The 27,870-nt window shown below is 45.6% G+C and overlaps 1 protein-coding gene across 1 annotated transcript in view; it reads left to right on the top strand.

Annotated features, from left to right (window-relative positions):
- Nucleotides 1-27,364, top strand: part of XPO4 (exportin 4) — a 98,545-nt gene extending 71,181 nt beyond the window's left edge. The window contains exons 8-23 of the mRNA XM_040426216.1: nt 246-403; nt 525-699; nt 7,139-7,315; nt 12,111-12,253; nt 14,029-14,174; nt 15,509-15,686; nt 16,773-16,932; nt 17,037-17,206; nt 18,138-18,312; nt 19,102-19,395; nt 21,042-21,222; nt 21,863-21,981; nt 22,061-22,191; nt 24,223-24,340; nt 24,943-25,035; nt 25,318-27,364. Of these exons, the coding sequence (XP_040282150.1) occupies nt 246-403; nt 525-699; nt 7,139-7,315; nt 12,111-12,253; nt 14,029-14,174; nt 15,509-15,686; nt 16,773-16,932; nt 17,037-17,206; nt 18,138-18,312; nt 19,102-19,395; nt 21,042-21,222; nt 21,863-21,981; nt 22,061-22,191; nt 24,223-24,340; nt 24,943-25,035; nt 25,318-25,515 (2,616 nt within the window). The 3' untranslated portion in view covers nt 25,516-27,364. The remainder of the gene's footprint in view (nt 1-245; nt 404-524; nt 700-7,138; nt 7,316-12,110; nt 12,254-14,028; nt 14,175-15,508; nt 15,687-16,772; nt 16,933-17,036; nt 17,207-18,137; nt 18,313-19,101; nt 19,396-21,041; nt 21,223-21,862; nt 21,982-22,060; nt 22,192-24,222; nt 24,341-24,942; nt 25,036-25,317) is intronic.
- Nucleotides 27,365-27,870: the final 506 nt, after the last annotated feature.

The following is a 27,870-nucleotide window of genomic DNA, read 5'->3' on the forward strand; positions in this document are numbered from 1 at the left end:
TGTTTTTAGAAGGAGCAGTGAGTCTCGGGCTGGCATCTGTTTTAGCTCTGCCTTCAAGATGAAGGTAGCACCCAGGAACATTTTAGCAAGACCAGTGGAAAAGGGGACTGCTTCCGACCTTAGTGTGGATTAGAGACCCGCCGCTGGTCTCTCCTGGCCGTCTAGTAAGACTGTGTTGTTTTTGTTTTGCTGTGTTTTTTTTGCAAAGTGGCGCGTTTTTTGTGACTCTGCTGTGTTTCCTACAGGTTCATCGGAAAATCAGGGAAGACTCTGACATGGCCCAAGACTCTCTTCAGTGCTTGGCACAGCTGGCATCTCTCCACGGACCCATCTTTCCCGATGAGAGGTCGCAGGTCGACTACTTGGCACATTTCATTGAAGGATTACTAAACACGATTAATGGGTGCGTACAGTTCCTATTTGGAGAAGTGCAGTTATTTGTAGCACACGCTCTCATGGTGTGTGGCATGTTCCAGCATTCGCCATTTTCTCGTCTTTTTTAATCTTGTTTTTTTTCTGTTCAGGATAGAAATAGAAGATTCGGAAGCGGTGGGAATTTCCAATATAATCAGTAACTTAATAACCGTCTTTCCACGCAATATTCTGACTGCCATTCCTAACGAACTGTTCTCGTCTTTCGTCAACTGCCTCACACACCTCACGTGTTCCTTTGGAAGGAGTGCGGCTTTGGAGGAAGTAGTAAGTGATGGCCCTGTGAGCATGTGATCTGACCGTCCATCAGAGGCGGGGGGTGGACAGAGCATTGTAGTGGGAGGGAGAGGATGGGGGTTGTGTTTATGGAGATAAAAAGTGCAGTTTTTAGTTTTGAGTGATGGGCGAGTTCTTCTTTTACCCCAAAATATTTCATACATTTTCGATAGTTACACTATTCTGCCTCTTTTTGAGTTGAAAGTGTTTGTCACATTTTCTGGCCACTAAAGCAGGAAATGTCAGACGTGGAACGTAAGCTTACTGGTGACCTTTTTGTTCCTTGGTGGTCTGAGGCCCTGTTCACATTAGTTCAGACACTCTCTTTTCCATGTTCAGCCCCTATTCTAGGGGTCTGCAATACTGTGAGTTTGGGTCGGTTAAACCTATATTCGAGCAGTGATACCTCGAAGTAATAAGGGCGTGGGAATCCGGCCTAGGCATTATGGCGTCCCTCCAGAAGCCATGGTGCTGCAGCTTTCTAAGGCTAATTTCAAACTACCATGTTTGGTCCTGAAAACATGCTCTGCGTGAGGACTGCCTTTCCCCGACCGAACACTGCTCCTCGTACTCACAGCTTCGTATTGATCTGTGATACTGGGAGTTTGTGCCCAACTGCGGTCTCTGTCCTGCACTCACATAATAGCACTGGCGCAGTACAGTAGACCTGCCGTCAGGCAGCAACTTGGGTTAGAGGAGCAAAGTTCGGTCTGGGAAATGCGACCATTACACAGTGTTTCCAGGACTGAACGTGCTCATGTGAAATTACCAGGGTCTTTTGGGATTTTCATATTGATGGCCTATCCTATATGAGATTGGCTGGGGGTCCAACTCCCGGCAACCCGCCGATCTGCTGTTTGGGGAAGCCAATGCGCTCTGCCCAATCAAGTGATGACCTAGCTTTAGACCGGCCATACATAGGAGATGGATTTCAACCCTTGTCACCAGGAGAGGGACATTAGCTGCTGCTAGACATCTGACAAGTGAATATTCATCCACATTCCTTTACAATATTGGTTACGGGACGATCATTGCACGTTGTATTGTTAATTGAGTCCATAACTCTATGGAAAACCAGTAATTGATTCTGAAGCCCAAAAATGTCATCCCAAAATAAGAAAAAAGTTTTATAATATGTAAGCGGATAACAAGACCGATAAAGCAAGGCCCTTACATAAAACAGCAATAGATGCTGGAAGCTGGAGATCACTTTCTATGAGGAGGACAGGAGCTTCTTCAGGGTCTTGCATAGTCCATACAACCTATATTCATACAACCGTAGTTTCTGCGAATCAGCAAAACACGGATACTGGCCCGTGTGCTCTCCGCAATTGATTGCAGACAATAGGACTTGCTCTATTTCTCCTGTGGGGCCCCGGAACAGAACTACTGTGTGCTGTCCGCATTTCTTGAGGACCCATTTAAATGAATGTGTCCACACCCATTCTGCAAAATTGCGGAACGGATGCGGACCCATTCATAAGGTCCTGTGAATGTAGCCTAAAGCTGGGGCAGATCTGGTATCCAAAGGGGGCAGTACAGAGCATGTAGTACCGCTGAGGAGCTACTAGACAACCAGTAATGCTGTTCTACCAATATAATGGCCATATTGATTGGTGGGATCTGGGTCTCAGACCTTGTATGTTGAGTCTAGTTTCAACCTCCGATGGCGGCGGCACTGGACAAAATGGAGTAAGCGGGTGCTAAGTCCAGGGGTATCGCTGCTTACCCGTAATAATAGTGAAGAAAACCGGACAGCACTCCAAGTAAAAAAACAAATGGTGTTTATTCACCCATGTGGAAGGCAACGTTTCAGCCTTTTTTCGGCTTGAAAAAGGCTCTTTGTATGAACTGAAACGTTGCCTTCCACATGGGTGAATAAACACCAACAACAGATTCCAGCACAATAAATGTGAATTACGTTTTACAAGCTCCATCCACAAATGGGACAAAATCAACGTGGACTTTCAGATCCTTTAGCGTGTTCATCTTGGGGATTTGCAGCACATTTTTGCTATAGATTTCACTCATCTGATTGCAAAATCTGCACCGTGGATCAGTATGGAAGAAGCTGTGTAACTTTGCACCCATAATCTGAGCTTCGTTTTTTCTTTTTAACCAAATACTCCTTAAAGCAAGTAGCATTTATTATGTAGAGACAGTTTATACAAGGCTCTTACTAATGTATTGGTAATCTCCATATTGCCTCCTTTGCTGGCTTGGTTCATTTTTCTATCACATTATACACTGCCCGTTCCATGGTTACGACCACCCTGCAATCCAGCATTGGTTGTCGTGCTTGCATACTAAAGGAAAAAGCGCCAGCCTGTGAACGCTCCCAAACTCCCAACCACCAGAGAGGCTGGCATTTTCCCTATGATGTGCAAGCACGGCCACCACTCGTGGTGTTCGTAAACCCTTGATACAAGCGGTGTATAATGTGATAGAAAAATGAATCTAGCCAGCAAAGGAGGCAATATGGACGATGACCATACTTTATTTAGTGCCGTGTATTAACTTTCTCCGTATGATAAATGCTGTTTGCTGAAGTGAGACAACCCCTTTCAGGAGTCATGTGGAAATTGTAAGGAATACCGGTATTACAGAAGAAATCTTCCCTAGGACGTAGACAGTAACTTCAGATGCCTACTACACTCTCGGGGTCTATGCACACAGCTTTACCATGTGTTTGGACCTCCGACCTGTTGGTTTGTTGTCTGGCTTAAAAGCCTTATACACGGCTGATGGTTGGATGGATAGGCGGTTGTGGAATCGTTCGTTCCCGATCATTGCCCTGTCCCAGCAAACGAGCAAATGGTCGCTGGTCTGTTCTCAGTAAATGGATTGAAGACTGCCCTGACCGCCATTTATAGCTCATATATGGTATAAGGCACTTTATAACTTCCATTTTGGAGATTTTAATTTTTTCCAAGTGGGCCGCCTTTAATTAGTGACACTAATGTAATTAAGTTATTGCAGGTATCAAGAAAGGTGATGTTCTTACCCATTACTAATGTCGCTCTGTTTTGCATAGGTTGGTCTATAGCTCATAATTTAGTACTCATTTTAAAACTGCTTTTATTGAGATGCTTCTTCTAGTTGTCCGGCCAGTGTCTGTTCTGCTGAGAGAGTGTCAGCCAAAAATCGGCCAAAATAAATCCAATAGCTTAATGGTGGTCATTGTAGCGCTATATTTTTTTTACCAGCTCTGTCCTTATTAACAAATGCCCTTCCCCATACTTTAAAAAAAGCTTGACATGTCCTAGTGATATGTCAATGGTTTGGATTGATGGGGTTCTAAGTTGCCGAGACCCTGAACCGATCGCGACAACAAGGAGAGAGAAGAATCCACGCAGAGCGCGCTCTCCTCTATGCAGGAGACGGACTTGTAGACTTCCTCCTGCAGTGTCAGGGACACTTTAAGGCAGTGTTCCTCAACTCCAGTCCTCGGGGCTCACCTGCCAGTCAGGATTTGAGAATATCCCACAGAATGAATACCTGAGGTCAGTCCTGATGCACTGACACTAATTAGATCACCTGCCCAATACTAAGGAAATCCTGAAAACATGACCGGCAGGTGGGCCCTGAGCACTGGATTTGAGGAACACTGATATAAGGGCTTTCTACATAGGCAGATGATCGGGCGCTCGATCAGTGTCATACCCTTGTTCCCGATCATTGCTTCATGTCAAGGAGCCCTGTGATCATCTTGTTTGTCGGCTGATCGCATTTTTTATGTGCAGATAAAATTTTTGTCAGCAGCACATCTTGTAAACTGGGGATGTACCATGGACACAAATGATCATAAGTGGTGATTGATCATGCAATTATCTGGTAAAAGGTCTCAAACAAGCATCGGTCAACGTGATTTTCAGTAAATGTCAACTTATGCCCAACTAAACTCTTCTGTTGTCCTATTTGCACCTAAGGGTGCTGATGTCACGAACATTAGGGACCACATGCCTTCATTAAACCTGATACCCATAACCTCAAGGGCACCTCTGTCGCCTCCGGGAAGGAGACTCCACTCACTGCACACCAACCCAGGGAGCTACAAAACGGCAAAAGACTGTGCATTCGTCTGTCCACATTCACACTTACAGCGACGCTGCGGCTATGTACGCTGCACAGGTCCTGGAACCCTTTGCCACTCCTCAGTCCCTGTGTCTCCTGGCTAGTGCCATGTAAAGATCTTGTGAAACCCTTAAGACTGCCTCTGACCATGAAGCTATGTGGGCAGATGGGTTCTCGGTTGGCCTGGTTTCATCGGGAGGGTTCTTTCTCCTTCTCCCTTGAGTTAATACCAACATCACCTGGTACGGGATCCCAAGCTTGTCCTGGACCGGTATGAAGTTAATGGTACAGTTTGGTTACCTCATCGTTGATGTCCATGCCTGCCGTGTGCCAGTGCTGTCAACTTGGCTCGGTTTCTTACATATACCTTGTAGACATTCTGGGAATGAACTGCAATGGGGGTCTACAGTAGATTTTTGTGGTTATATATATATTTTATCTGGTTTTGGAGCGGGTCATTTTTACGCAATGATATACTGTGAACGCTCGTTCCCGTCAATCTGCCTGTGTAAAGTTGCTGCTGATGAACCAGCAACACTTGTTCATCGGGTGATCCTGTTGTTCCTGCAGTCACCTAAATTGTTGTTTCTGGGCAGCAGATCGTACGGTCTAAACAGCGACCTACTGCCTAGAAAAATGCGGCTGTCTGAGGACGAACGATCGCAGCAGCCATTGCTCATTCTCATACTGTGAAGATGATCGCTGCATGTAGATGCAGCGCTTCACCTCCAGTTAACAAGCAGCTAGTTGGTGAGAAGGAACGCTTCCTTCCCGGTAATCTGCTGCTCCTCGGCACAAATAAACCCGCCATTAGATGTGCTGTCCTCTGAATATCCTTCATGATCTTTTCTGAGGATATAGTGGTAATCTACAACGATACAACCAGACCATAAAAGCCCAGGAGTTTCAGAGACATTTGATGCTCTCCTCAGGGGATAGCTACACCTCTGCCCTACGGGTGGTGATTCTCCCCTATAACCTTGTGTCCGTTAGGCTATGGCGATCGTAGCGGTGTATGAGTATTACCATTCCCATTAATTTGTAGGTTGTATGGAAATGTGTATTCCTAGAACACACCCGAGTTGTCTTGCTGAACGCCAATCCCTTGATGGGGTCTAGCTGCAGCCATTTCTCCCTCTCCCTATTGAGAACATGTGCATGCTCGGCCGATGGGTTGGGGGATCGAAAGGAATACCCATCAGTTGAATGAGTGTTTCTAAGGTGTACGCCACCTTAATTGCTTATAACTTGCCTGTAGAAGAAAGCTTGTAATATACTTCCCGTCCTGTTCCTTTGCCTGGCATATGGAAAAACTCCTGAGTCCTCCTCCCATGCGCCAGGCAGAGGAATAGCTCTGGCCTCGTTCATTGCCCAGGTCAAAAACCCGGTAAATAATGTGACCGCCTGGAGCAGGATTTTCAGAAGAGGGTTCCCGAGTGCCCAATCCACACAACTTTGGGAAGGTAAGTACATTACCCACTTTCTACTACAGGCAAATTATGTGCAATTAAGATGGACTCGTGGAACCCCTTTTTTGGGGTCGGGCTACAGAGGATTTTGTTTGTAGCCTACCTACTGAAAAGCTTTGCGATACATGGACATTTATTTTTGGCACGTTTCTAGCACGTCTTGGAGTTGTCAGATTTGCAGTCTCTAGTCCCCAGTCTGTGCTGGGAGCCCCCCATAGGGCTTTTATATACAGCCTGACGATGCGTCCTCTACGAAGAGCTTTGACGGTTCTCTCCAGCTGCCGGCTCGCCAGCAGTCCTGCTATATGATCTGGTCACCGAGTCGCACCAGCTTTGAACTGCGGAGTCTAGACTGTGGAGATTATACGGCAAGCATAAAGGATTTAGAGGCGATGATACGACACCCGTATGTTTATATACACAGTCCACCATGTAAGGTTGCTGCAGCTTAGTAAGGGTATATTCTTGTTCCTGTAGGTTTGCGGTCCTGGATTGACCCAATCTTTTTGTAAGGGTTCAGGATGCTTAGTGATGACGTCATATATGCAAACCTTACATAAAATCGCTATCAGGGCTCATGCACACAAGCATGTGCACCCAGTGCCCATATTGAGGGCCGCAAACAGCCATTGACTTCAATGGGTCCACAATCCTCTAGATGCGGATTGGAAGCACTACGAAGCGCTTCTGTGGGATTTCGGTCCTTGCCTCCGCACCTCAGGAAAAAATAGAACATGTCCTATTTTTTTGCAGTGCGGACCACAGCACGGGGCACACACGCTCATGTGCATGGAGCCATCTTTTGATAATCCCATCTCTTCTATGTATAGGTCTCTGTTCTCCATACAAGACTCCATGTAGTTAATGACGTGACCGTTTTCTTGCAGCTTGACAAAGATGACATGGTGTACATGGAAGCTTATGATAAGCTGCTGGAATCCTGGCTCACGTTGGTGCAAGATGACAAACACTTCCATAAAGGCTTCTTCACCCAGCATGCCGTCCAGGTGTTCAACTCCTACATCCAGTGCCATCTTGCTGCTCCAGACGGCACCCGGAATTTGGTGAGTTACTTTTTTTCCCCCACTCCTTCCGACTTGTACCACAAGACATTTGCCATAAATTTGCTGTGAAAATCTGTGCCGTCACCAGACCTAAATCCTAAAAATACAAAGAGATGCAGCAGTCTGAGGTAGTTGGGGCTATGAAAACCAGGGCTCTGAAGTCAGTAGAAATGCTCTATTATTTAGAAATATTAATCAAATACATTTTATGTTCTATCAATCTAAAGGCACGCTTACGTGCACAGACCGAGCAAGTAAGTGTTGGGACGGCACCGTTCCTTCCCGATAGCGGCCTGCTCTTCAGTGGAGGTGTTCTCTCCTGTCCCCTATACTTGGTATCTTCATGCTGCACCAAGGCCCATAGTTACAATGCCTGAGACTGTGCTGCACCTGCTCGGTAGTAAGTGCTCGGAGGACGACGTTCACCACTGGGCATGCCTGCGGTCATCTCAGAAATGCTAGACAGAACAGGAATACAGCATTAAAGGGGTCGTCTCACTTCAGTAAATGGCATTTATCATGTAGTGAAAGTTAATCCAAGGCACTTACTAATGTATTGTGATTGTCCATATTTGCCTCCTTTGCTGGCTGGATTCATTTTTCCATCACATTATACACTGCTCATATCCAGGGGTTACACCCACCACTGCAGCGCAGATACGAGGTGGCCTGGAGCTGCTGTGCATGCTCGCTCTCACTGCACGGTCCCAGCCACCAGAGAGGCCGGAGCCTTTTCCTATAGTGTGCTAGCACGACCACCACTGCTGGATTGCAGGGTGGTCGTAACCCCTGGATATAAACAGTGCATAATGTGATGGAAAAATGAATGAAGCCAGCAAAGGAGACAATATGGACAATAACAATAGAATAGTAAGTGCCTTGTATTAACTTTCTCTATATGATAAATGCCACTTGCTGAAATGAGAAAACCCCTTTAAATGTGTTTGGGAATAAGTAACTTTTTGCAGGAGCCCTACACTATGGAGAGAATTATAATTGCTTACAACTCCAGCACTACGGTCCTGCTTGCTGGCTCCCATGTGTCTATCTTCCGGTCCGTGGCTACTTCCGCCCCAGCGTGGTCATCTGCTCTGCTGCAGCCAAGAACTGGATTCAGCAGTGCTGTCTCTTGTGGACACCAGTGATTGGCTGCAGTGGAGCAGATCATCATGCTGGGGTGGAAGTAAGCTGCGGACTGGAGATGCAAACGGAGCCAGTGCGCAGGACCACAGCTGCAGGAATTTTAGAAATTGTGTTGCCATAAATGTGTTTATCCAAGTAGCCCAATTACATACATGATGGTAAGAAAAAGCCAGATGTTACCGTTTTACTACAGGAAATGTATTACTGCTAAATAGACAGAACTTTGCATTACCGACTTTTCTGCCCTGATGAAACCTGCATCGCCCGCTGTGCTACGCCTTTTATGTAACTTGTATGAGAACACCGGAAGCAGTGTAGCAGCACGGCCTGCTCAGCCTACAATAGTGATGGCCGCCTCCGGCTGCTGCAGCCAGGGCAGGGAGATAAGTGTAGGTACCAGGCACCTATAGTTTGCACCTATCTGTGAACCATTTTATTTTCCCGAATGTTCAAGTATTTTAAATATATGTATTCTGTACAGACAACTGCACCTTTCCGTCATGCTTGTTAGGCTACTTTCACACTTGTGTTGTTGTTTTCCGGTATTGGGATCTGGCAGAGGATCTCCGTACAGGGGGGGGGGGGGGGGGGTTTCCGTTTGGTCCTCACGCGTTCAGGATGTCTGCCGTTCCGTCAGCATTCTGTTTTGTGACCGGACACACAACTGCTTCAAGCTGCAGCTGCAATGGGTTAAAAAAACGGATCCGGCACTGAAAACAACGCAAGTCAAAGGTGACGGGTCTGTTTATTTCTGTTTTGATTTCACACAACCGCATCCTAACTGATCGAAACGGATCTCACCTTTGCCGGATCTCAATACCGGCATTAATAACACAATTGTGAAAGTAGCCTTACAGGGGTTTTTAACCGCAGCATGTCACTAATATAAGCTGTAACTTTCTGATCGCTGGGATGCAGGGACTGCGACCCTTATGATCAGTAGAATGAGGGTTTGCAGCCCTTTTTTCTGTGCCGAGTACTGTAACTTGACATCATCGATGGGGTTCTGACCCCATCAGCCAAGCGATCAAGCTTTTGTGCTGCATAACAGACATTGGGAACTGCAAATTCCCTCCCTTCAGGTGAAGGGGCTCACTCTACCATTCAGACCAGCCTCTGGGCATATTGGAAGGGTTAGCAATACCGCAGGGGCGGTGCGGAGTGCTGGTCTGTCCTGGTGAACGTCCCTACGCCATAATATCTGTAACTTGTACCTCCAGTCATGATCAAGACTATTCTGCAGATCTTAATTTATGTCTTTCTGTGTCAGAATTACCAAAGCTATTTTCTTCTCCCAGATTATTGGCCTATGTAGTGTTACTTTTTTCATTTGACGCTTTTTCCCCATTGCCCTTTGAATACGGCATGTTTTTAGAATAGCTGTAGAGAAAAGCACCTAAAAATCTTAGTGATTGGAGTGCATGACCGCGCAGGGTGGGCGTTCCGCTGCGAACCTTGCCGTGATGCTTCAGTTGGATTTCCAATGTGGATTTGCCGTGGATTTCGTCCTATGCATTGCAAAGCGCGCCGTGGAAATCGGCGCTGACACATGGACCTAGAATCTGCACTGAATTTGGAAAATCTTCAGCACTTATTCCACGTCTTTTCATACCCTGCAAAAGATGGTTTTTATCGTTCTATTTTGCAAACATGGGTTGGTGCAGAACTAGTCGCATAGTATGTCACGCTCACGCGTTTCAGGCCGCTGTCAGTCAGCCCTTTATTGTGAGCAGTGCACCCTGTCCTCTGATTCCTTTTCAACTATTCACCCCTGACACTAAAGCAGATAATCTTCAGAAAACTCTGAACTTTGTCGCAGGCATGTAGCCCAGTTAATCCGCGTATATAGGATGCTAAGGGTGAAATGCTAATGCAATTGGAGTAACAAGTGTCATATATATGAAGGGGGGGGCGCGCACTCTATCAAATAAGTTATTTAGCTCAAAGTAACAAATTAAAGCACAGCTGCCATTCCGCAGCGCGACTTGGTTTCAAAGCGGTAGTCAGGGCTTACAAATGGATAGAAAGCTCTCTGTAGTCGGCAGCTGCAGCTTTGAAGTCACCAAAAGAGACGTGTTTGGTGGTTTAGATTAAGGAGAGCCAGGAATCCGGGAAGTGTGCGGCGAGAAGTGCTGAAGCGTGGAGCAGATTTTCTCCGGGATGCCCGGCTAATTCTCTGCACCCACTTTAATTTTCATATGCGCATAATGTAATCGCCCATTAAGGATGGCTCGTCGGCCTCGCGGATGGAATGAAACTTGAACGACGACTGCGTGCCTGCATCATTTTTAATATGCCGCCATCAGAGATCATAATGTCAGTGGCACGTAATGTTTGCTTGGTGAACCCGTTAGATCATGTCGCACAGTTCTGTCATGGAAAGGGGGAGTGGGGCAATTGCCTGTAGCGATCAGTGGGGAAAAAAAAGACCTGATCGGTTGCTGTGCTCGGCTGCCTCACTTTGCACGTTTATATTTTTTTTAAACAAAATTAAAGGTAGATATGGAAAATAATTTTTGCATACGTTGAGTTTGCAATCTTCAGACATTTTCAGTCCCGCCTGTTGGATGTGAGGTGTGTGTCCAAGATGCTGCTGCCTTCACTAGCGCTCATGTATCCGCACAGCTTCATTCCTGTCCGGATTTCTTTTACAGGCTGCAAGGGATCTTTTTTTTTTCCTTATGGAGGCAAACATTGATGCTGAGGAGTGTGTGATTTCACCTCCTCCTGCTGTAGGTGCTCTCCTCTTTCTACACAAAAAATAGACTGCCTAGGTAATTCCCTCCGCCTGTGCATTGTTCTCCATCTACAGCCCGTGTGATCGCCGCTCATTGAAAATCTGGAGGCTTTTTCCTTCCGCTCCACACTCTATGCACATCCTTCTTGCCCTCCCTGCTGCTGTCTTATTTTCCCATAAAAGCCTCTCTATCTTGTTGGAGGCCCCTCAGTAGACATTTGACTGCGTACGCTAACATGTTGGCCATAGATCAGGGGCATATGCGCATGTACCTGTGCACACAGGAGAGCCAAAAGGGGGACGTACAAAGTCATGGGCCTGAGCGTTCAATGACAGAAACTTGTTCTGCTCTGTGCCCGTTGCCCTCCTGTGTTGCTGCTCGTGCACTTCCATATCCTATGTCTGAATTAATACTTGGATTATAGAATTGGTCACGGAGTAATGCGGTTTAAGAGGTTGTTGGCATTGGACAGTCCCCATTTGGTTAGAAGGGTCCTGTGATCAGCTTCTCGTTAAGTTCTTGGCTCCCCCCAAAGATTACAGCTGACTGCTGGTGTCCTGCTGCTAGGTCTGCAGCGCCACCCCAGGAGAAGCAAAGTATTACACCATTCCTGAAATGCTGTGCATGTAATTCATGTTTTGGTTGTTGCATATTGTGCCGTGGAAAACGAGGCGCCATGATGAGGTCTCTGTGCGCATCTTGGTAGCTGACGTTTACAGCAAATCTAAAAAGTGAATGGTTTCTGTATTGTAGTCGGTGACCTGAGATGGCGCTTTATGCAGTGACACACGGTATGATGGGTTCACGGATGTTCATACATGTTCCTGGCCTCTGTACTAAGTCCTGTGAAATGTTTTGTTTTTATTTTAATAATGTAGTTTTTTAAAATTAATTTTTTTTCCCCTCCTCCTCAGACTGCTAATGGTGTTGCCTCCCGGGAGGAGGAAGAAATAAATGAAATTCAGGAAGACGACCGTGACTTATTTTCTGATCAGCTGGCCAGCGTGGGGATGCTGGGCAGGATAGCAGCGGACCACTGCATACCTCTGCTGACAAGGTACCGGAGATTGTGCTTTTTATATTAGCAGTGAACTATGCAAATGGCAGAATTCTGTTAAGGGCTCATGCACACGACCGTATGCCCTCTGGTGAGCGGGCCATATGTTCCGGAGCGGCATACATCGAGCACACAACATCAAAGGTTACTATGATGCTGTGCCCATCGGGCCGCCCGGGGGGCTATTGTCCTGCACTCATAATATCCTATGATGCGTTGCACTTCCATGCGCACGATGTATGCCCTCCGGACAGTATGTCTCGGAGGGCATACGGTTGTGTGCATGAGCCCGAAGAACTAGTAATTTCCAAGGGACTCTCCTATATTCCAGATCTGGCAGCAGTCCCTTTTCTGAAGGACTATTTCATATTGATGTGGAAACGCGCCAAAAAGTTTGCACGTGCCAAAAAAAGCTTCAAAACAGCCTCCCAGTTATTTCAGTGGAAATCTGCACTTGCTTTTTTTATTTCTTTTTAATTTTTTTTTACACATGGAAAATAGAAACAGCATGCCCAATCTTGGGGTTGAATCTGCGCTGAATCTCTTTTAAATGAATGGAAAGCGTTAAAAAAAAGTCAGTGCGTTTTTGCACGTTTTATGCATGGTACCACGAGCTGAAAATGCATTTTTGTATTTAAGAAAACGCCTATTGTTTAAAAATAAAGCGTAAAAAAACTGGATTAAAAAAAATCATATTCTGTGCAGATCTTCTAAAATCCATCAGGTGAACAATACCCTAAAGGTGTTTTTGCCAACTTCAGTGTGTTTTTTTTTTGTTTTTTTTTAATTAACCCCTTTCCACTCACCCAGCTAGACCTGTCAAGGGAAGCTTACTTGCCTGCTCCCTACCACATGGTTCCAGCTCTGTGGTTCCACCGATGTCTTCACTGCGATTTGGTCCCCAGGGGTCACGTGTGCCACTGCAGTGGTGACATTTCCCCACGCATTATGGCACTGCGTTCACATGCTGCTTGGAGGACACATCACCGCTGAGGCCAGTCATTGGCTGCAGCAGCAAATGTGAACCCTGTCTGGAAATTTACATTTGGTGACCAAAGTGCAGTGAAGGCCGCGGTGGACACACTGACCTGGAACCAAGTGTTGGGGAGCAGGTAAGTGTGTTTTCCTTGACAGGTCCCTTTTGGCTGGAATATTAAAAAAAATATATACTGTATGTGGTTGGACAACACCTTTAAGCTTAATTACCGTTCACCATTGTCCCAAGTTGATGTTGGAGGTTGGACATGGAGAAGGGAGATTAGGCCACTGCCTAGAGCACCACTGAGTTTGGGAAATTAATAAAACACTCCAAAAAAGGCTTGCATTACCCTCAAAAAGATATTAATTTTACAGATTCAGCCATCACATGCAGGTCTCCTGGGTTATCTTTGCTCGATTTTCATTGAGGGGATCCGCTAGAAATGTTGTGTGACTTGGGAGATATATTGGAGGAGAAATATTTTGTTCCATTTACAGGAGGAAGCGGTGGTCATATTTGACCTCATGTATGGACACTACTGCAGAACTAGGCGAGTTGCTCGAGGCAAAGTCGGGTCCCTGCTTGTACCTTTAAAAAACCCTTCAGAAGACAGTGGTTGGCCTTACTCTATATCTATACACCCTGGCCCAGGCAAAGCGGCTTGTTGGCGGCCCCCTGGTGACCAGCACCCAATGCACTTCTGATGGAGCCACAGAGACTACTTGTACTACGTCTGATGATCATCCTGAGAAGTCCATAGTCCTCTGTAACTGAATGTGAACTTTTGGTGTTTCAGCTTGTTAGAGGATCGAGTGACAAGACTTCATGGGCAGCTACAAAGGCACCAGCAACAGCTACTGGCCTCCCCAGGAACAGGGTCAATAGATAATAAAGTGCTGGATGACCTGTATGAGGACATTCACTGGCTCATTTTAGTTACAGGTAAGGGACACTTCCAGAATGGTTCCTGTGCCCAAGGAAGAGGTCGTACAACTTTTAAGGGTGCGTTAGATAGACAGATTTTCTGCCCGATGATCGCTAACGAGCGTTCATGCGATCATCGCGCAGTGTAATACTGCCGCCGATTGCACGATGAATGAACAAATGCTCGTTCAATGGGCAATCCAGATTTTTCAGCATGCTGAAAGACCAGGATTTGCAGGCGTCAGATTGTGCATTCTAATTACATTCTGCCGCCGGTAAACCACTGTACAGTTTGGGGACGAGTGATAGCATAGCGATCCATCCTCCCCATGCTGCGGTGGACATTGCTGCATGTAATAGCAGCGGTCTCCTCAGCAAGCAAGCAGGCGATTGCCGGGAGGGAACGCGACTATCTGGTGTGAACTTCACCCTTTGCAGGTGACATCTGCAGCATTCCTGTCCTGAGAAATGCAGCAAAATCTGTAGTTTGGTGTGGATTTTGCTGCTGCTCAATACCGGCAGATCTGCATCCTTAAATGTACGGCTCTGAAACGGACTAGTGTTGTGGAGCGGTGATTAAGCCCCGGAGTTAGCGGTCAGTCTGGCTTGAGAGAGTGCATGCATACAAGGCCGTCCCAGACGAATCTCTTAGGCTACTTTCACACTTGCGTTTACATTTTCTGGGATTGAGATTCGTCATAGGATCTCAATACCGGAGAAAAATGCTTCTGTTTTGTCCCCGTTCATTGTCAACGGGGACAAAACTGAACAGAATGCACCAGAATGAATTTCATTCCGTTTGGTTGCGTTCTCATACCGGAGAGCAAACTGCGGTTTTCTGTGCGGCATGGGATGCAGCGCAAAACGGATCCAGCATGACACACAATGCAAGTCAATGGTGCCGCATCCGTTTATTTCAGACACAGTAGAAAACGAGCTGTCCCCCATTGACTTTCAATGGTGTTCATGACGGATCAGTCATTGCTATTTTAGAGTTAATACAACCGGATTCGTTCATAACTGATGCAGATGGTTGTATTATCAGTAACGGAAGCGTTTTTGCTGATCCCTGCCATAGCCTTGTGTGTGAGGCAGTCTAGGCCTGCTCCCAAGGTCTCTATGGAGTAATCAGTTTGTTCCAGGAGGCTCCAGACAAGGTCAGTCTGGGATCTTCTAGGAGGTTTTAACAGCTGGGGTCAGGTTAGTTTACGTCAGCTCCCCTTTTTTTGTATCTCATTACAACCTGGAGCGGTCTGAGGAAATTGCTGCATGTCAAAGCCACAGATCGCACTAGTCTGCAGTCGTCGTCGGTGGATAAATATTGCTCAGCTTAACCCCATTTGTCCACGCAGGCTACCTCTTGGCTGACGATGCTCAGGGTGAGACTCCATTAATACCTCCAGAAGTAATGGAATATTCAATTAAACAGTCAACCGAGGTGGACATCAATACAACGCTGCAGATCCTGGGATCTCCTGGGGAGAAAGCATCTTCAATACCCGGGTGTAACAGGACCGATTCCGTTATCAGGTCAGTCTGGCATATCTTCCATCGGCTTCTTATCAAATTAGGGATGATTTTAAAGGGATCTGTTAGGGCAAAAAAAAAAAATGCATGTGTGGTTAGAGTTGTTTTTTTTGAAGCGGTTAGCGATCGGCGCAGCGATTGACGGTTCCAGCATCGCACGTTTCCTAGGAGCCAGAACGGAGAGGTGCTAATGAACAGTAGCGCTTTCTCTGGCAGACTTTGGGTGTCCATAGATTACAAAAAAAAAATCCCTTTTAAAAGAGGGTTTTGAGTTTAATGTAAATAAGACATTATGTTTTAATGCCTCAATATCTTTGCTTGCTGTCAGTAAATGAGAACTTTACATCCTGAGACTGTATACAATCAAGGTTGATTTAAATTTTTCTGATACTTCTCATTACATCAAGCTGCATCTCTTTACATCAGGCTTCATCAGCCTTGCCATTATGATCTAATTTATTAGACGATCACCTGTAAAAACTCTTTCGACCTGATGATTTCGGAAGCCCCCTAACTGGTAAAGTACATGACTCAACATGTACCCGAGATTTACTCAAGGGGTGTGAGGGAGTGCTGCTCTATAGCAAGAATGTTAATGCAGCTTCTGGGACGTCTGACCGGTTGGTCGATGCCTAGATGGTGCAGTCACAATTGATAAAGGCATCTAGGGAGTTAAACAGCCAGCATCAGTGTTATCTCTGATCCGGCCATAACAGCGGGAACCTGGCTACCGTCGGTGCCTTACTTGCACTGTAATCTGGTTCGGGGGTCTCTTCAGTACCGGCAACGAGCGCCATAAATCCTAGGGTGGGCGGCCATGACTGAAAAGACCTGCACGTGCTGCACTGATGCTCCATAAGAAAAATTATCAATTAAAAAAATGACTCATTGGGATGTAAAAGGGCGCTCTTTAGAGTAGCTGGCAACCTATGGTGTAAGGAGAGTCACTATGCCCAGTGCAGGGTTAAATTTTCCTGATATTTTACTAAAATTACAAAAATCTTGATGATCAGCGCTTCTAAAATACAAGTAGTGTGCTGATGAAAGGCCACACTTATTTTTGATTCGTTTGTCATCTCTTCCGTGCAGGTTACTGTCTGCGGTTCTCAGAGCTTCAGAAGTAGAGTCGCGTGCCACGAGGGCAGATCTGACCCATCTCCTCAGCCCCCAGATGGGCAAAGACATTGTCTGGTTTCTGAAACGGTGGGCAAAGACGTACCTCCTAGTGGATGAAAAACTGTACGACCAGGTTAGCATGGGCAGCCTTCCATACTGTCACACGATTGCAGCAGTGCAGGTTTGTGTTGGTAGTTGTGAACTGTGTCATTGATTCCTCTGCTCTGTGTCTTGTAGATCAGCTTGCCGTTAAATACAGCCTTTGGCGCAGACACGGAGGGATCCCAGTGGATCATCGGCTATCTTCTAGAAAAAGTGATCAGCAATCTATCGGTGTGGAGCTCGGAGCAGGAGCTGGCTAATGACACTGTGCAGCTATTAGTCACCCTGGTAGAAAGGAGAGAAAGGTACGGAACGTCAGCACTCGTGGATCTGTCCCCTCCGATGTCTTTCAGTAGATGCTGTATTCTCTGTGTAATAGTTCTGGTTAAGGGCACTTTCACACTAGCTTTTTTCTTTTCCGGCATTGAGTTCCGTCCTGGGGGCTGAATACCGGAAAAGAACTGATCAGTTTTATCCTATTGCATTCTGAATGGAGAGTAATCCGTTCAGGATGCATCAGGATGTCTTCAGTTCAGTCGTTTTGACTGATCAGGCTTTTCAGAAAACCGTAGCATGTTGTATTTTTACCTCCGGCCAAAAATCCGGGACACTTTGACTGTACGCTGGATCCGGCCTTTTTCCCATTGACTTGCATTAACGCCGGATCCGTGTGTTCCGTCAAACCGGATGCGGCTTTTGCATGTTAAACCCGAAAAATCTGGAAAAAAAAAGTTGAAAGTCCATAAATGGCGGATCTGTTTTTTCTAATGCTTTTTTTCATTGTGATCAAAATCCTGATCAGGATTCAAATGTAATCCATTTTCACACGTTTTTCCGGATCCGGCGGGCAGTTTCGGTGACGGAAATGAAAGCCGGATTCAAACAACGCTAGTGTGAAAATAGCCTAATAAGTTGTGAATTTGCTAATTTCACTCCATACAAATCTGAATTCGTATGGAGTGGATTGGTACAAGTTTGCCAAAATTTTGTAAAGTCAAAGGGCCACTTTATTCTAAAGAGTGGTGCCACACCTGTCCACAGGTTGTATGTGGTATTGCAACTCGGTACCCCCTCACATGAAAGGAGCTGAGCTGCAATACCAGAAAAAAAAAACATGGACAGGAGGTTACCTCTTCCGGAAGAACACAGCCATGTTTCTCTAATTCTGTACAACTCCATTTTAGAAACGAGGTTATGGCAATTTTTGGGTTGTGATTCAGAAATTCTGTTCCTTAGGGCCAATTTAGTAATCCAGTGTGAAAACTGGTGGAATCTTGCCAAACAATTTGCACGGAGGAGTCCTCCCCTAAACTTCCTGTCCAGCTCTGTACAGAGGACGCTCATGAAGGCTCTGGTACTGGGAGGATTTGCTCACATGGATTCGGAGATGAAACAGCAATACTGGACGGAGGTGAGATCAGATCTGTACAATTTCTTCTTGCACTCTTTGTATCGTAGCTCACTAATTCTGTTAGATGGGGTTGATATTGTTTGTATGCTTTTAAAGGAAATCTGTCACCAGCGACTTCCCTATCCAGCCGTTTGCATAGACACATAGCTCTGGTTCACCTGAGTAAAAAAAAATGTTTTTGTTGTTGATCTGCGCTCCGTTCCAGAGTTATCATACTTTTTCTTAATATGCAAATTAGGCGTTTGGTGCAATGAGGGCATCACCATTGCACTCCTTTCTGTGCCCGCCCCCTGCCTTGACTTGTCAATCAAATCAGCGGGCTGGCCACAGAAAGTGGGCTTTGGGTGCAGTGAGTGACGCAACACTACAACTCCCCTGTATAGGTTTGGTTAAAGGGGGTTGTCCAGGATCTCAAAGTGGCAGAAAGCCGGGGGCTATAAAAACAAAAAAGTGATAACTGCTGACCTCGGCTGTCTTCAGTGCCTGAGCAGCATGTGACCACTGAGGCCAATGTTTGGCTGAAGCTGTCACCTGAACGATGAATGTCACATGCCCGCTGCAGAATAGGACATGCGGAACAAAAAGTCGTCTGTGTGGGCTCCGTTTTTTTTTTTGACCCATAGAAATGTATGGTCTGTAAATGCGGATCGGACACGGCTACAAAATACAGTAATGTGCATGAGGCCTAAGGAGGATTGATATACTAAGTATTACCATAGTCTTATGCATACATTAGGCCTAATAGATGTCTGTCCTGTGGTTCCACCTGATTATTTTTCTATATGACAGGTTTTGCAGCCTCTACAACAGCGATTCTTGAATGTCATAAACCAAGAAAACTTCCAGCAAATTTGCCAAGAGGAGGAGGTGAAGCAGGAGATCACGGCCACACTAGAAGCCCTCTGCGGAATTGCAGAAGCCACGCAGATAGATAACGTGGCCATCCTCTTCAACTTCCTCATGGACTTTTTAACTAACTGCATTGGGTTAATGGAAGTCTATAAAAATACCCCAGAGACTGTGAACCTTATTATAGAAGTTTTTGTAGAAGTTGCACATAAACAGATTTGTTACCTTGGAGAGGTAAGTACGGACTTTCCCCCCCCCCCAATCATTTAGCAGGGACACTTACAGAATTGGCCATTAAATATGGTACACCTGTGGTGCCACTGTCCCCTTTCAAATGCTGACATCCAATGTGTTTGGATTTCAGAATTGCTTTGTAAATGGTATTTTTAGTCTTTTGGGAAAAGTGGATGTCTCCTCTGCTGGAACTCGCTGATCTTGAGCATGGGGTGTTTTCTTGAATGAATGGACGTCATGGATGCAATTTAGTATCTACACATCTAGTAGTTCAAATCTGTGGCTCCATTTTAGAGACATAAATACACTTTATTCAGTATGGTAATTAGGTGTTCAGAGCACTGAGGGGGTGGGCCAGCGCCTCCCTTTAAAGTGATGGGACCAGACGTCCTCGTGGTCTCTGGATTCCTAGCGTGTGCGCAGATCAGACCTCCGCGTCGGGGAAAGTGTAATTTCCGCGATGCTTGGTGTCCGATCTGCACGTGCAGCAGTGAAAGTGCTGGGATTGCAGGGCCAGTCTGTAAAGGCCGCCCGGACTAAAAGTACTGCATGTCCGACTTTTTAGTCCAGCGGCCTCTCGCCGTGCTGCGACGGAGCGGCAGTCCGGCGAAATAGTGGCTGGACGGATCCGACAGGGTGAACAGCCTGTCGGTTACGTCCTGCCGCTAGTGTGAAAGTAGTCTAATTTCAGTACGGACGGAGCAGTGGGTAAACCTTTTGCAAGCAGCCGGTGAAGGAGCAGCTCCAGTATCATAAAGGGAGCTGAAATTAGTACTCCAGAGGGCGAAAACATGTATGGAAATAGCAGCTAGAATTTGCAAATGGTGACATGAATGGCATAATTTATGACTACTCAGGATGCCGCCATTCTGAGCAGTAAAAAGTTATATTAATTGACAGACGCGCTGCACATGAGACATGTCTGCCAGATCCTCAGTCAGATGCAGTCGTTGGCCACAAGAAAACCGATGATTAACAATTGGCGTACGTTCGCATGTCAGATTTTGACTGTCAAAATCCACCTTGTATCCCATAGCGGAAACTGCTGCAGTTTCTGCTATGGTTTTTCATTTTGGATGCTGCGGCCCCGTTCTCCTGTTAGTTCCGTTGGGCGGAGCTAAACAGCGAGCAGGCTCCCGCCACGGCTTTCCGAGGTGTCCAGGTGGTAACCACACCAACGATGGAAATTTCCATTCATGGCGTGGTCTGGGAAACCGCAGGTGGAAAGATCCTCAGCCACATGAGCTGCGGCACAGCCTCCCTTTGAAAACAGTGGTAGGTGGTTTCAGCACAGATGCTGCGCGTTTTTCGGCGAAGACGCCACACCAAAAATCCAACGTGTGAACATACCCTTAGGCTAAATTACGTGTGTCCACTCTCTGCAATCAGCCAGCCTTTCATGACTTGTGCTGTCACACCAGCAACCAGAGGCGGACAAGACATGGCTCCAATCTTGGTATTTCGCATAAAACTTTTTGTCCTACTATCACATTTGTGCTGTTTCTCATGACATTGGAAGGCATAATCTGCTGTAGAGAATCCTTACTTTGCTGGGGAGTGAATTCAGATATCACTTTAGACCTTAGTCAGTGGTGACATGAATTCTTGCCTCAATCCTCAGACTCATAAGTCTCCTTCATTTTCAGTCCAAAGCCATGAATCTGTACGAAGCCTGTCTGACCCTGCTTCAGGTATATTCCAAAAACAACCTGGGAAGAAAGCGTATAGATGTAACGGCCGAGGAGGATCAGTATCAGGACCTGCTTCTCATCATGGAGCTCCTCACAAATCTGCTCTCTAAAGAGTTCATTGACTTCAGTGACACAGGTATGACCGGGCCCAGAGCTTCCTCAGGATTGCTTGTATTTTCTTGCATATTCGGGGACACACAATGTACTAGTCGGTAGTCTTCCCAGTCCGCTGGGTTTCCTGATGAACGCTCGTAGTGTAAATGTTTGTTCTCATAATGCAGTGAACATTTTTACATTGTTGTCCTGAAATGTACGAGGATTGCGCTCTAAAGTCAGAATCTAGTGATCATAGGGAGATGAACGGGCATCGCTGATCTAATGCCGAAATATGCAAGCACTTCTCTCTCGATCGTAGTGATCGATGGGGGGCTCGGCACTCAGACCCCCACCGATTTTAAAACCTTTGATAGGTCTCTCACATGTATGTACAGTATATTAGGGCTGAAATGATTACTCGAATAAATCGAGTAACTCGACACAGAAAAATCCTTGAGGGCATGAGGGGGAGCTGAGGGCATGAGGGGGAGCTGAGGGCATGAGGGGGAGCTGAGGGCATGAGGGGGAGCTGATGAGTTTTTATAAAGGAAAAAATTCTTTTAATTTTTTTTCTTATTGGAGTACTCGATTATCAGTAGTATACTTAATTACTAAACTAATCGATAGCTGCAGCCCTAAAATAAATATATAGTGTCTTCACTTGTGATATCTTATTTCAGATGAAGTTTTTCGCCCCCATGAACAAGGACAAGCCACAAATCGGCCGGTGTCTGCCGCTGATGTCGTTTTATATGGTGTCAATATTGTGCTGCCGTTAATGTCACAAGACTTACTAAAGGTTTGTATTTCTTCTTCGCCTCCTTATCATTGTGATTTAGTCCTGAGCTGTCCATGACCCATTCCTCGTCTCCCCGCAGTTCCCATCATTATGTAACCAGTACTACAAGCTGATCACGTTTATATGTGAAATTTTCCCTGAGAAGATTCCCCAGCTTCCAGAAGATCTGTTCAAGAGCCTCATGTATTCTCTTGAGCTAGGGATGACCTCGTATCCTTTCTTTAAGTGCCATGTCCTGCTTCGTCATGCAGCGAGTATTCACGCTGATAACGTTTATAGGATTTGGCTGCCTTGTTTGGTCTTTAGGATTGGGTAAGGAAAGTGAATCACCAGTCTCCTCCTCAGTGTTTCATATAGTTATCATTGGGACTGGGAGACCTGGGCAGGGCAGTAGAAGCATACAGACCATCCTAACCAACACTTGAATCCAGAATTGTGAAGCGTTTGAATCCACAACCCATTCTGCTGGGAATAACTAATTTTGCTGAAAATTGGCATAAACCTTGCCCTTTTGTGGAGTGGTGTTTGGAACAGTCCCACAAAAATAGACTGTGTGGCGGACACATCAGACCTTGGTCACTCAAGGCCCCTTTACACTGCCCTAATATCAGGCAGATTATCGCTAACGAGCATTCGTAGGCATGATCTGTCAGTGTAAAGGTGCTGCCAATTACCCGATGAATGAGCAAAACGCTTGTTCACTTTGGTGCTGCGGTCCCCAAAATAATAGTTTGCCGGCAGCAGATCGTGGCTTCTAAACAGCCTCCTCTGGCCACAACCATTGATTCTGTACTGTGGAGGAGAATGCTTCCTCCCCGACAATCGTCTACTAATTGCAAACCACTGCCTGAAGGCCCCTTTACACTACTCTGAGTTCCACCTCTGCTGGCATTGCTGTCAGCATAGTAGGGCTGCACTCTTTACCTCTAGGGCCCATTCACACTTAGGTCTGATGGATATATATGAAGGAGTTTTTTCAAAGAGGTTTTATTTTTTTTTTACTGATGACCTATCCTTGTGAGCACTGGTGCCTTCTCAAGCAGCTGATCAACGGAGGTCCCGGGTGTCTGACCCCCACCAATCAAATACTAATGACCTCTCCAGAGGATAGGTCACCAGTAAGAGAAACTCTGCCGATCTAGTTAAATAATTAACATTTCTGTTTTCTTTTCAATATGCAGCAAGTTCCCAGCGATCTCCTGTTTTGCGCGTCTCGCACATGCATATTTTTCCCTTTTTCTTTCATCCATACTTATTCAGTGTTCCAAAAGAACAGCAATAAAAATAGTTTATGCTTTAACAAAAAAAACGGAACAACTAATGGTGAAAAGCGGGCAACGTTAAAGGGAACCTGTCACCGGGATTTTGTGTATAGAGCTGAGGACATGGGTTGCTAGATGGCCGCTAGCACATCCGCAATACCCAGTCCCCATAGCTCTGTGTGCTTTTATTGTGTAAAAAAAAACAACTTGATACATATGCAAATTAACCTGAGATGAGTCCTGTACGTGAGATGAGTCAGGGATAGGAATCATCTCAGGTTAGTTTGCATATGGATCAAATCAGGTTTTTTTACACAATAAAAGCACACAGAGCTATGGGGATTAGATATTGTGGATGTGCTAGCGGCCATCTAGCAACCCATGTCCTCAGCTCTATACACAAAATCCTGGTGACAGGTTCCCTTTAAATGACATCCGAAACAAATAAAAGCTCTTACAGGAGTGAAGAAGCTCTTACAATGTGCGGAAGGAACTGGATAATACTCAGAAGTGCTCGCTATCTCTCCATGCATACAGCCCAGTCTTTACAGTGTCCGATAAATCCCCGCAGGCGTACTTGTCTCTGTTTTCAAGGCATGCTTTATTTCATCCTATAATTCATATCACAGGACGCGTTTCGGCCCGTCCAGCCTTCCTCAACGTAAACCATGTCCTCAGCTCTGTACCCAAAATCCTGGTGACAGGTTCCCTGCAGTTAATGAAGGCTGGACGGGCCGAAACGCGTCCTGTGATATGGATTATAGGATGGAATAAAGCATGCCTTGAAAACAGAAACAAGTACGCCTGCTGGGATTTATCTGATTTTGGAATTGGGAACGATCCCTTCCCGTGCAAGCGTTTTCACTAAAGAGTGGGGAGCTGTGTAATTTTGATTGAACAGTCTTTACAGTGGACTATGTTCTGCTGTGTATCCCGTATATATCTCTCCTGCTTTTATGCCCTTAACTGCACTAATAAGAATGAGCTCGGAGGTTTCCCAGCTCTGTCTGGAAGCTTTAACCCCATTAGCGGAGCAGTGTGCGAAAGCACAGGACACGGACTCCCCTTTGTTTGCTGCAACAAGGCACTTTCTAAAGGTAAGCACTCTCTGGACTGGTAAAGGAACTTAATTTTTGGAAAAACTGCATTGAGGCTGCAAGAACCCATACCTCCAGATATAACCAGAGCTTTAATTTACCTTGCAATCTACTTATGTGAGCCTGCAACACTGAGTATCATGGTACCTGATCTTCCCTCACAGGACTACAATCCCCACAATCCCTAGCTTTCCTGCTGTCAGTGTTGATGTTTTCTGATTGGCTGCCTGATATCACAGCCCAGTCACGCCCCCTCTACCCAGTAATCACCAGCACACTGACACGCCCTTTGTTTCACAACACAATTAGCTATAGAGTTGATAGTAACACACTGAGCATGCTCGACCTAACAAAGGCTCAGAATCACAGGTCGATGCCATGGTCATTTGAGGAAACACAGTGGGTGGCAGAGGAAGAAAACTGCTTTTATAACTACTGAACGGTAAATATGTGAAATCCACATTATATTAGGTAATTATTTATGATGAATTAGTCTAAAACATAAGTTATATTTATGGTAACCGGAATACCCCTTTAACTCGAGCACTTTTCAGCGATTCCAGATGGCTTCATGCTGCTTGTATGTCTCTTCCACTCCACAGCTGGTCTTTGACATGCTTGTCTTACAAAAACACAACACAGAGATGACGACGGCCGCGGGCGAAGCGTTTTACACGTTGGTCTGCTTAAACCAGGTAAGAGGATTACATTTCCTGAGTAAAGCCCCTTATTAAAGGGGTTGTGCAGGGGCTTAATAATGATGAGCTATCCTCAGGACAGATGGGGAGGGCCCCAGTAATTATTGGAACAGCAATGGTGGAAATCGGTGAGGTTGGGCATCGATTTCATGATTTTAAAACTTTACCCTGCAGGACAACCCCCTAATGTGCAGCCATATCTCACTATGATTCCAGTGCATTGCCTGACCTCAGAAGCACTTGTGTCATTAATCGTCCCCATTCTGTCTTCCGTTCCAGGCAGAGTACGCAGAGTTGGTGGAAACGCTATTATCCAGTCAGCAAGATCCCCTCATTTACCAGCGTTTAGCCGATGCCTTCAACAAACTGACGGCAAGCAGCACGCCTCCCACCTTGGACCGGAAACAGAAGATGTCCTTCCTCAAGAGTCTGGAAGAATTTATGGCCAACGTCGGAGGTCTCCTCTGTGTTAAATGAGAGGCCAAACTTTGAGTACCCTCTCGGTAAAATGCACTGAACCTGCTGATGGCCGTCTAACCCCCCCACAACTTGTTCCCAGGCTTACACTTGCATCTCTGGGTGGTTTTTAAAGAGTTATTTAAGTTTAAAAAACAAAGGGGTCAGTAAGATGCGTCAGCCGCATTACTATTCATGAAGCACAGGGCCGCGCTTCAACGGATGAATGGGTAAAGGTATTTTTTTAAAGCTATTTCCATATGCCTGCAAACAGATAACGGGCACGCCTGTTCTTTGCAGTGCCTTTCCCCCTCCCATCACCCTTTCGTCGGACGCGTGAATGATATATATATATTTTTTTTTATTCTATAGAATATTTTTTCCATGTTTAAGAATGCTAGACCGAATGTGCAATAGACACGAATATGTAAAGGGTGTCTATGCGCAAATCATCAGTACGAGGTTTCTTTCCCTCTCCTTCCACACCCTCTGTTTTGCTTCTGATTTAAATCAGTACACCAAATGATTTATTTTTATTTTATTTTTGGACTTTTTTTTTTAGAAGCACACACAAGATATGGAATTATGGAATAATTTTTGTGCACATGAACCAAGCATTGCATGTTTTAATGTGTTTTTTTTTTTTTGTTTTTTTGTTTTTTTTTTGGTTTTGCCTTGCCCTACGTGATTATCGGCCAAGTGTATAATGCAAAGGGGAGAAGTAATTTTTGTAATAGAATTAATTTGTCACCATTTCATTGCCTTATAAAATATATAATGTGTATATTTAATATGTATTTGGGTTTTCTAACCCTCCCGAAATAGTTCTTGAGCACCTGTGTAGGGCATGCCATGCCATTTTCTGGGGTCATCTGGATGAAAGCGTTATGTGTGTATGTGAAATGATTTGCACACCCAGGTTTTGTTTTGTTTTTTGATCTTTGTTTCCCGACCCTCCCTCTTTTTATATCATTTTTATTCCCCGTCGGACTGTTAGTTTCAGCAATAGAAAAAGGTGTAAGCCGACCACGTCTACACGCTTTTTTAAATTGGGGCATTAAGTGATGCAAATTATGCTGTTTCAGTCAAATGTTTCCAGTGTGTCTTTTTTTTTTTTTTCTTCTTCCTTTTTTTTTAAATTTGTATAAAATGTACAGTGTAAACAGCTCCAATTCTGTTGCCCTCATTTTTTTGTATCTCCGCAGCCAAATGGCAAATGCATACAATACCTTATACCAAGGGTCAGCAACCTCCGGAATTCCAGGTGTTGTGAAACTACATCTCCCATCATGCACACATACTTGGCTGTTCTCGGAACTCCCACAGAAGTGAAAGGAGCATGCTGGGAGTTGTAGTTTCACAGCAGCTAGAGTGCCGAAGGTTGCTGATCCCTGCCTTATACAGACAGAACCTCCATCGCACATGCTGATATGGAGATTTGGGGGTGTATTCACACTTGGCAGATTTGTTGCAGAAACTAAAAAAAAATGAGTTCTAGTCTTCTGTATGGGCTTGTTTCTGCAAACTAGATTTGTCAAATCTGCCACATGTGAATTGATCCTTAGGTTTTACCTTCCTAGTATGGAAATTGATTGCATTATGTAAATTCCCTATGGCAAAGAGGGCATGCAGAGAAGTAGTGACCTGCTCTGTATGGAGATCGGTGGAAATCATTCTAGTGAGCGGTTACCATTCTAACAATGCAGATCCCCCCTGTTAGACCCTAGAGCATAGAACATAGATGTGGCCATACTTTAAAGGGAGTCTGTCTGCTCTGAAATATCCCCCTAGAGCAGGGGTGCACAACGTTTTCTGGGTGTCAGACTGAACCATCAAGTGCTGAAAATAAAATTTTAAAGGGGTATTAACAACTGAAATACTGTATTTCTCGCCCATATTCCTTGGGGGACACAGGAAACCATGGGTATAGCTCTGCTCCCTAGGAGGCGTGACACTAAGTGAAAGCTGTAAGCCCCTCCTCCATCAGCTATACCCCTCAGCCTGGAGAAGAGACTGCCAGTTTTTGCTTAGTGTCCAAGGAGGCAAGACACCCCCTGCTTATGCAGGGTTGTTTTCCTATAATTTTTTATTTTTTGCGTTATTTGTCGTGGCCACCTGGTCGTCCCCACCCAAGGTGGACCCCCCTGTGGCCCGTCTGTCAAAAAACACGGCCATCCCTGTTCCCGACGGGTCCTCTCTTCAGTCAGCGGAGGACCGTCGCATGGAGACCCTTTCCAAGGGCATTTTTGCTGCCTCCGGTTCTGCTCTCAGACCGGTTTTTGCCTCTGCTTGGGCAGGTAAAGACCTCCATGTTCCGGTAGCCCGGTGTCACCATCGCTTCCTCCGATTCGCCGTGGGGGACCTCCACTTCCAGTT

This window comes from Bufo bufo, chromosome 3, assembly GCF_905171765.1.
Source record: "Bufo bufo chromosome 3, aBufBuf1.1, whole genome shotgun sequence".
In the NCBI taxonomy this organism is placed as follows: domain Eukaryota; kingdom Metazoa; phylum Chordata; class Amphibia; order Anura; family Bufonidae; genus Bufo; species Bufo bufo.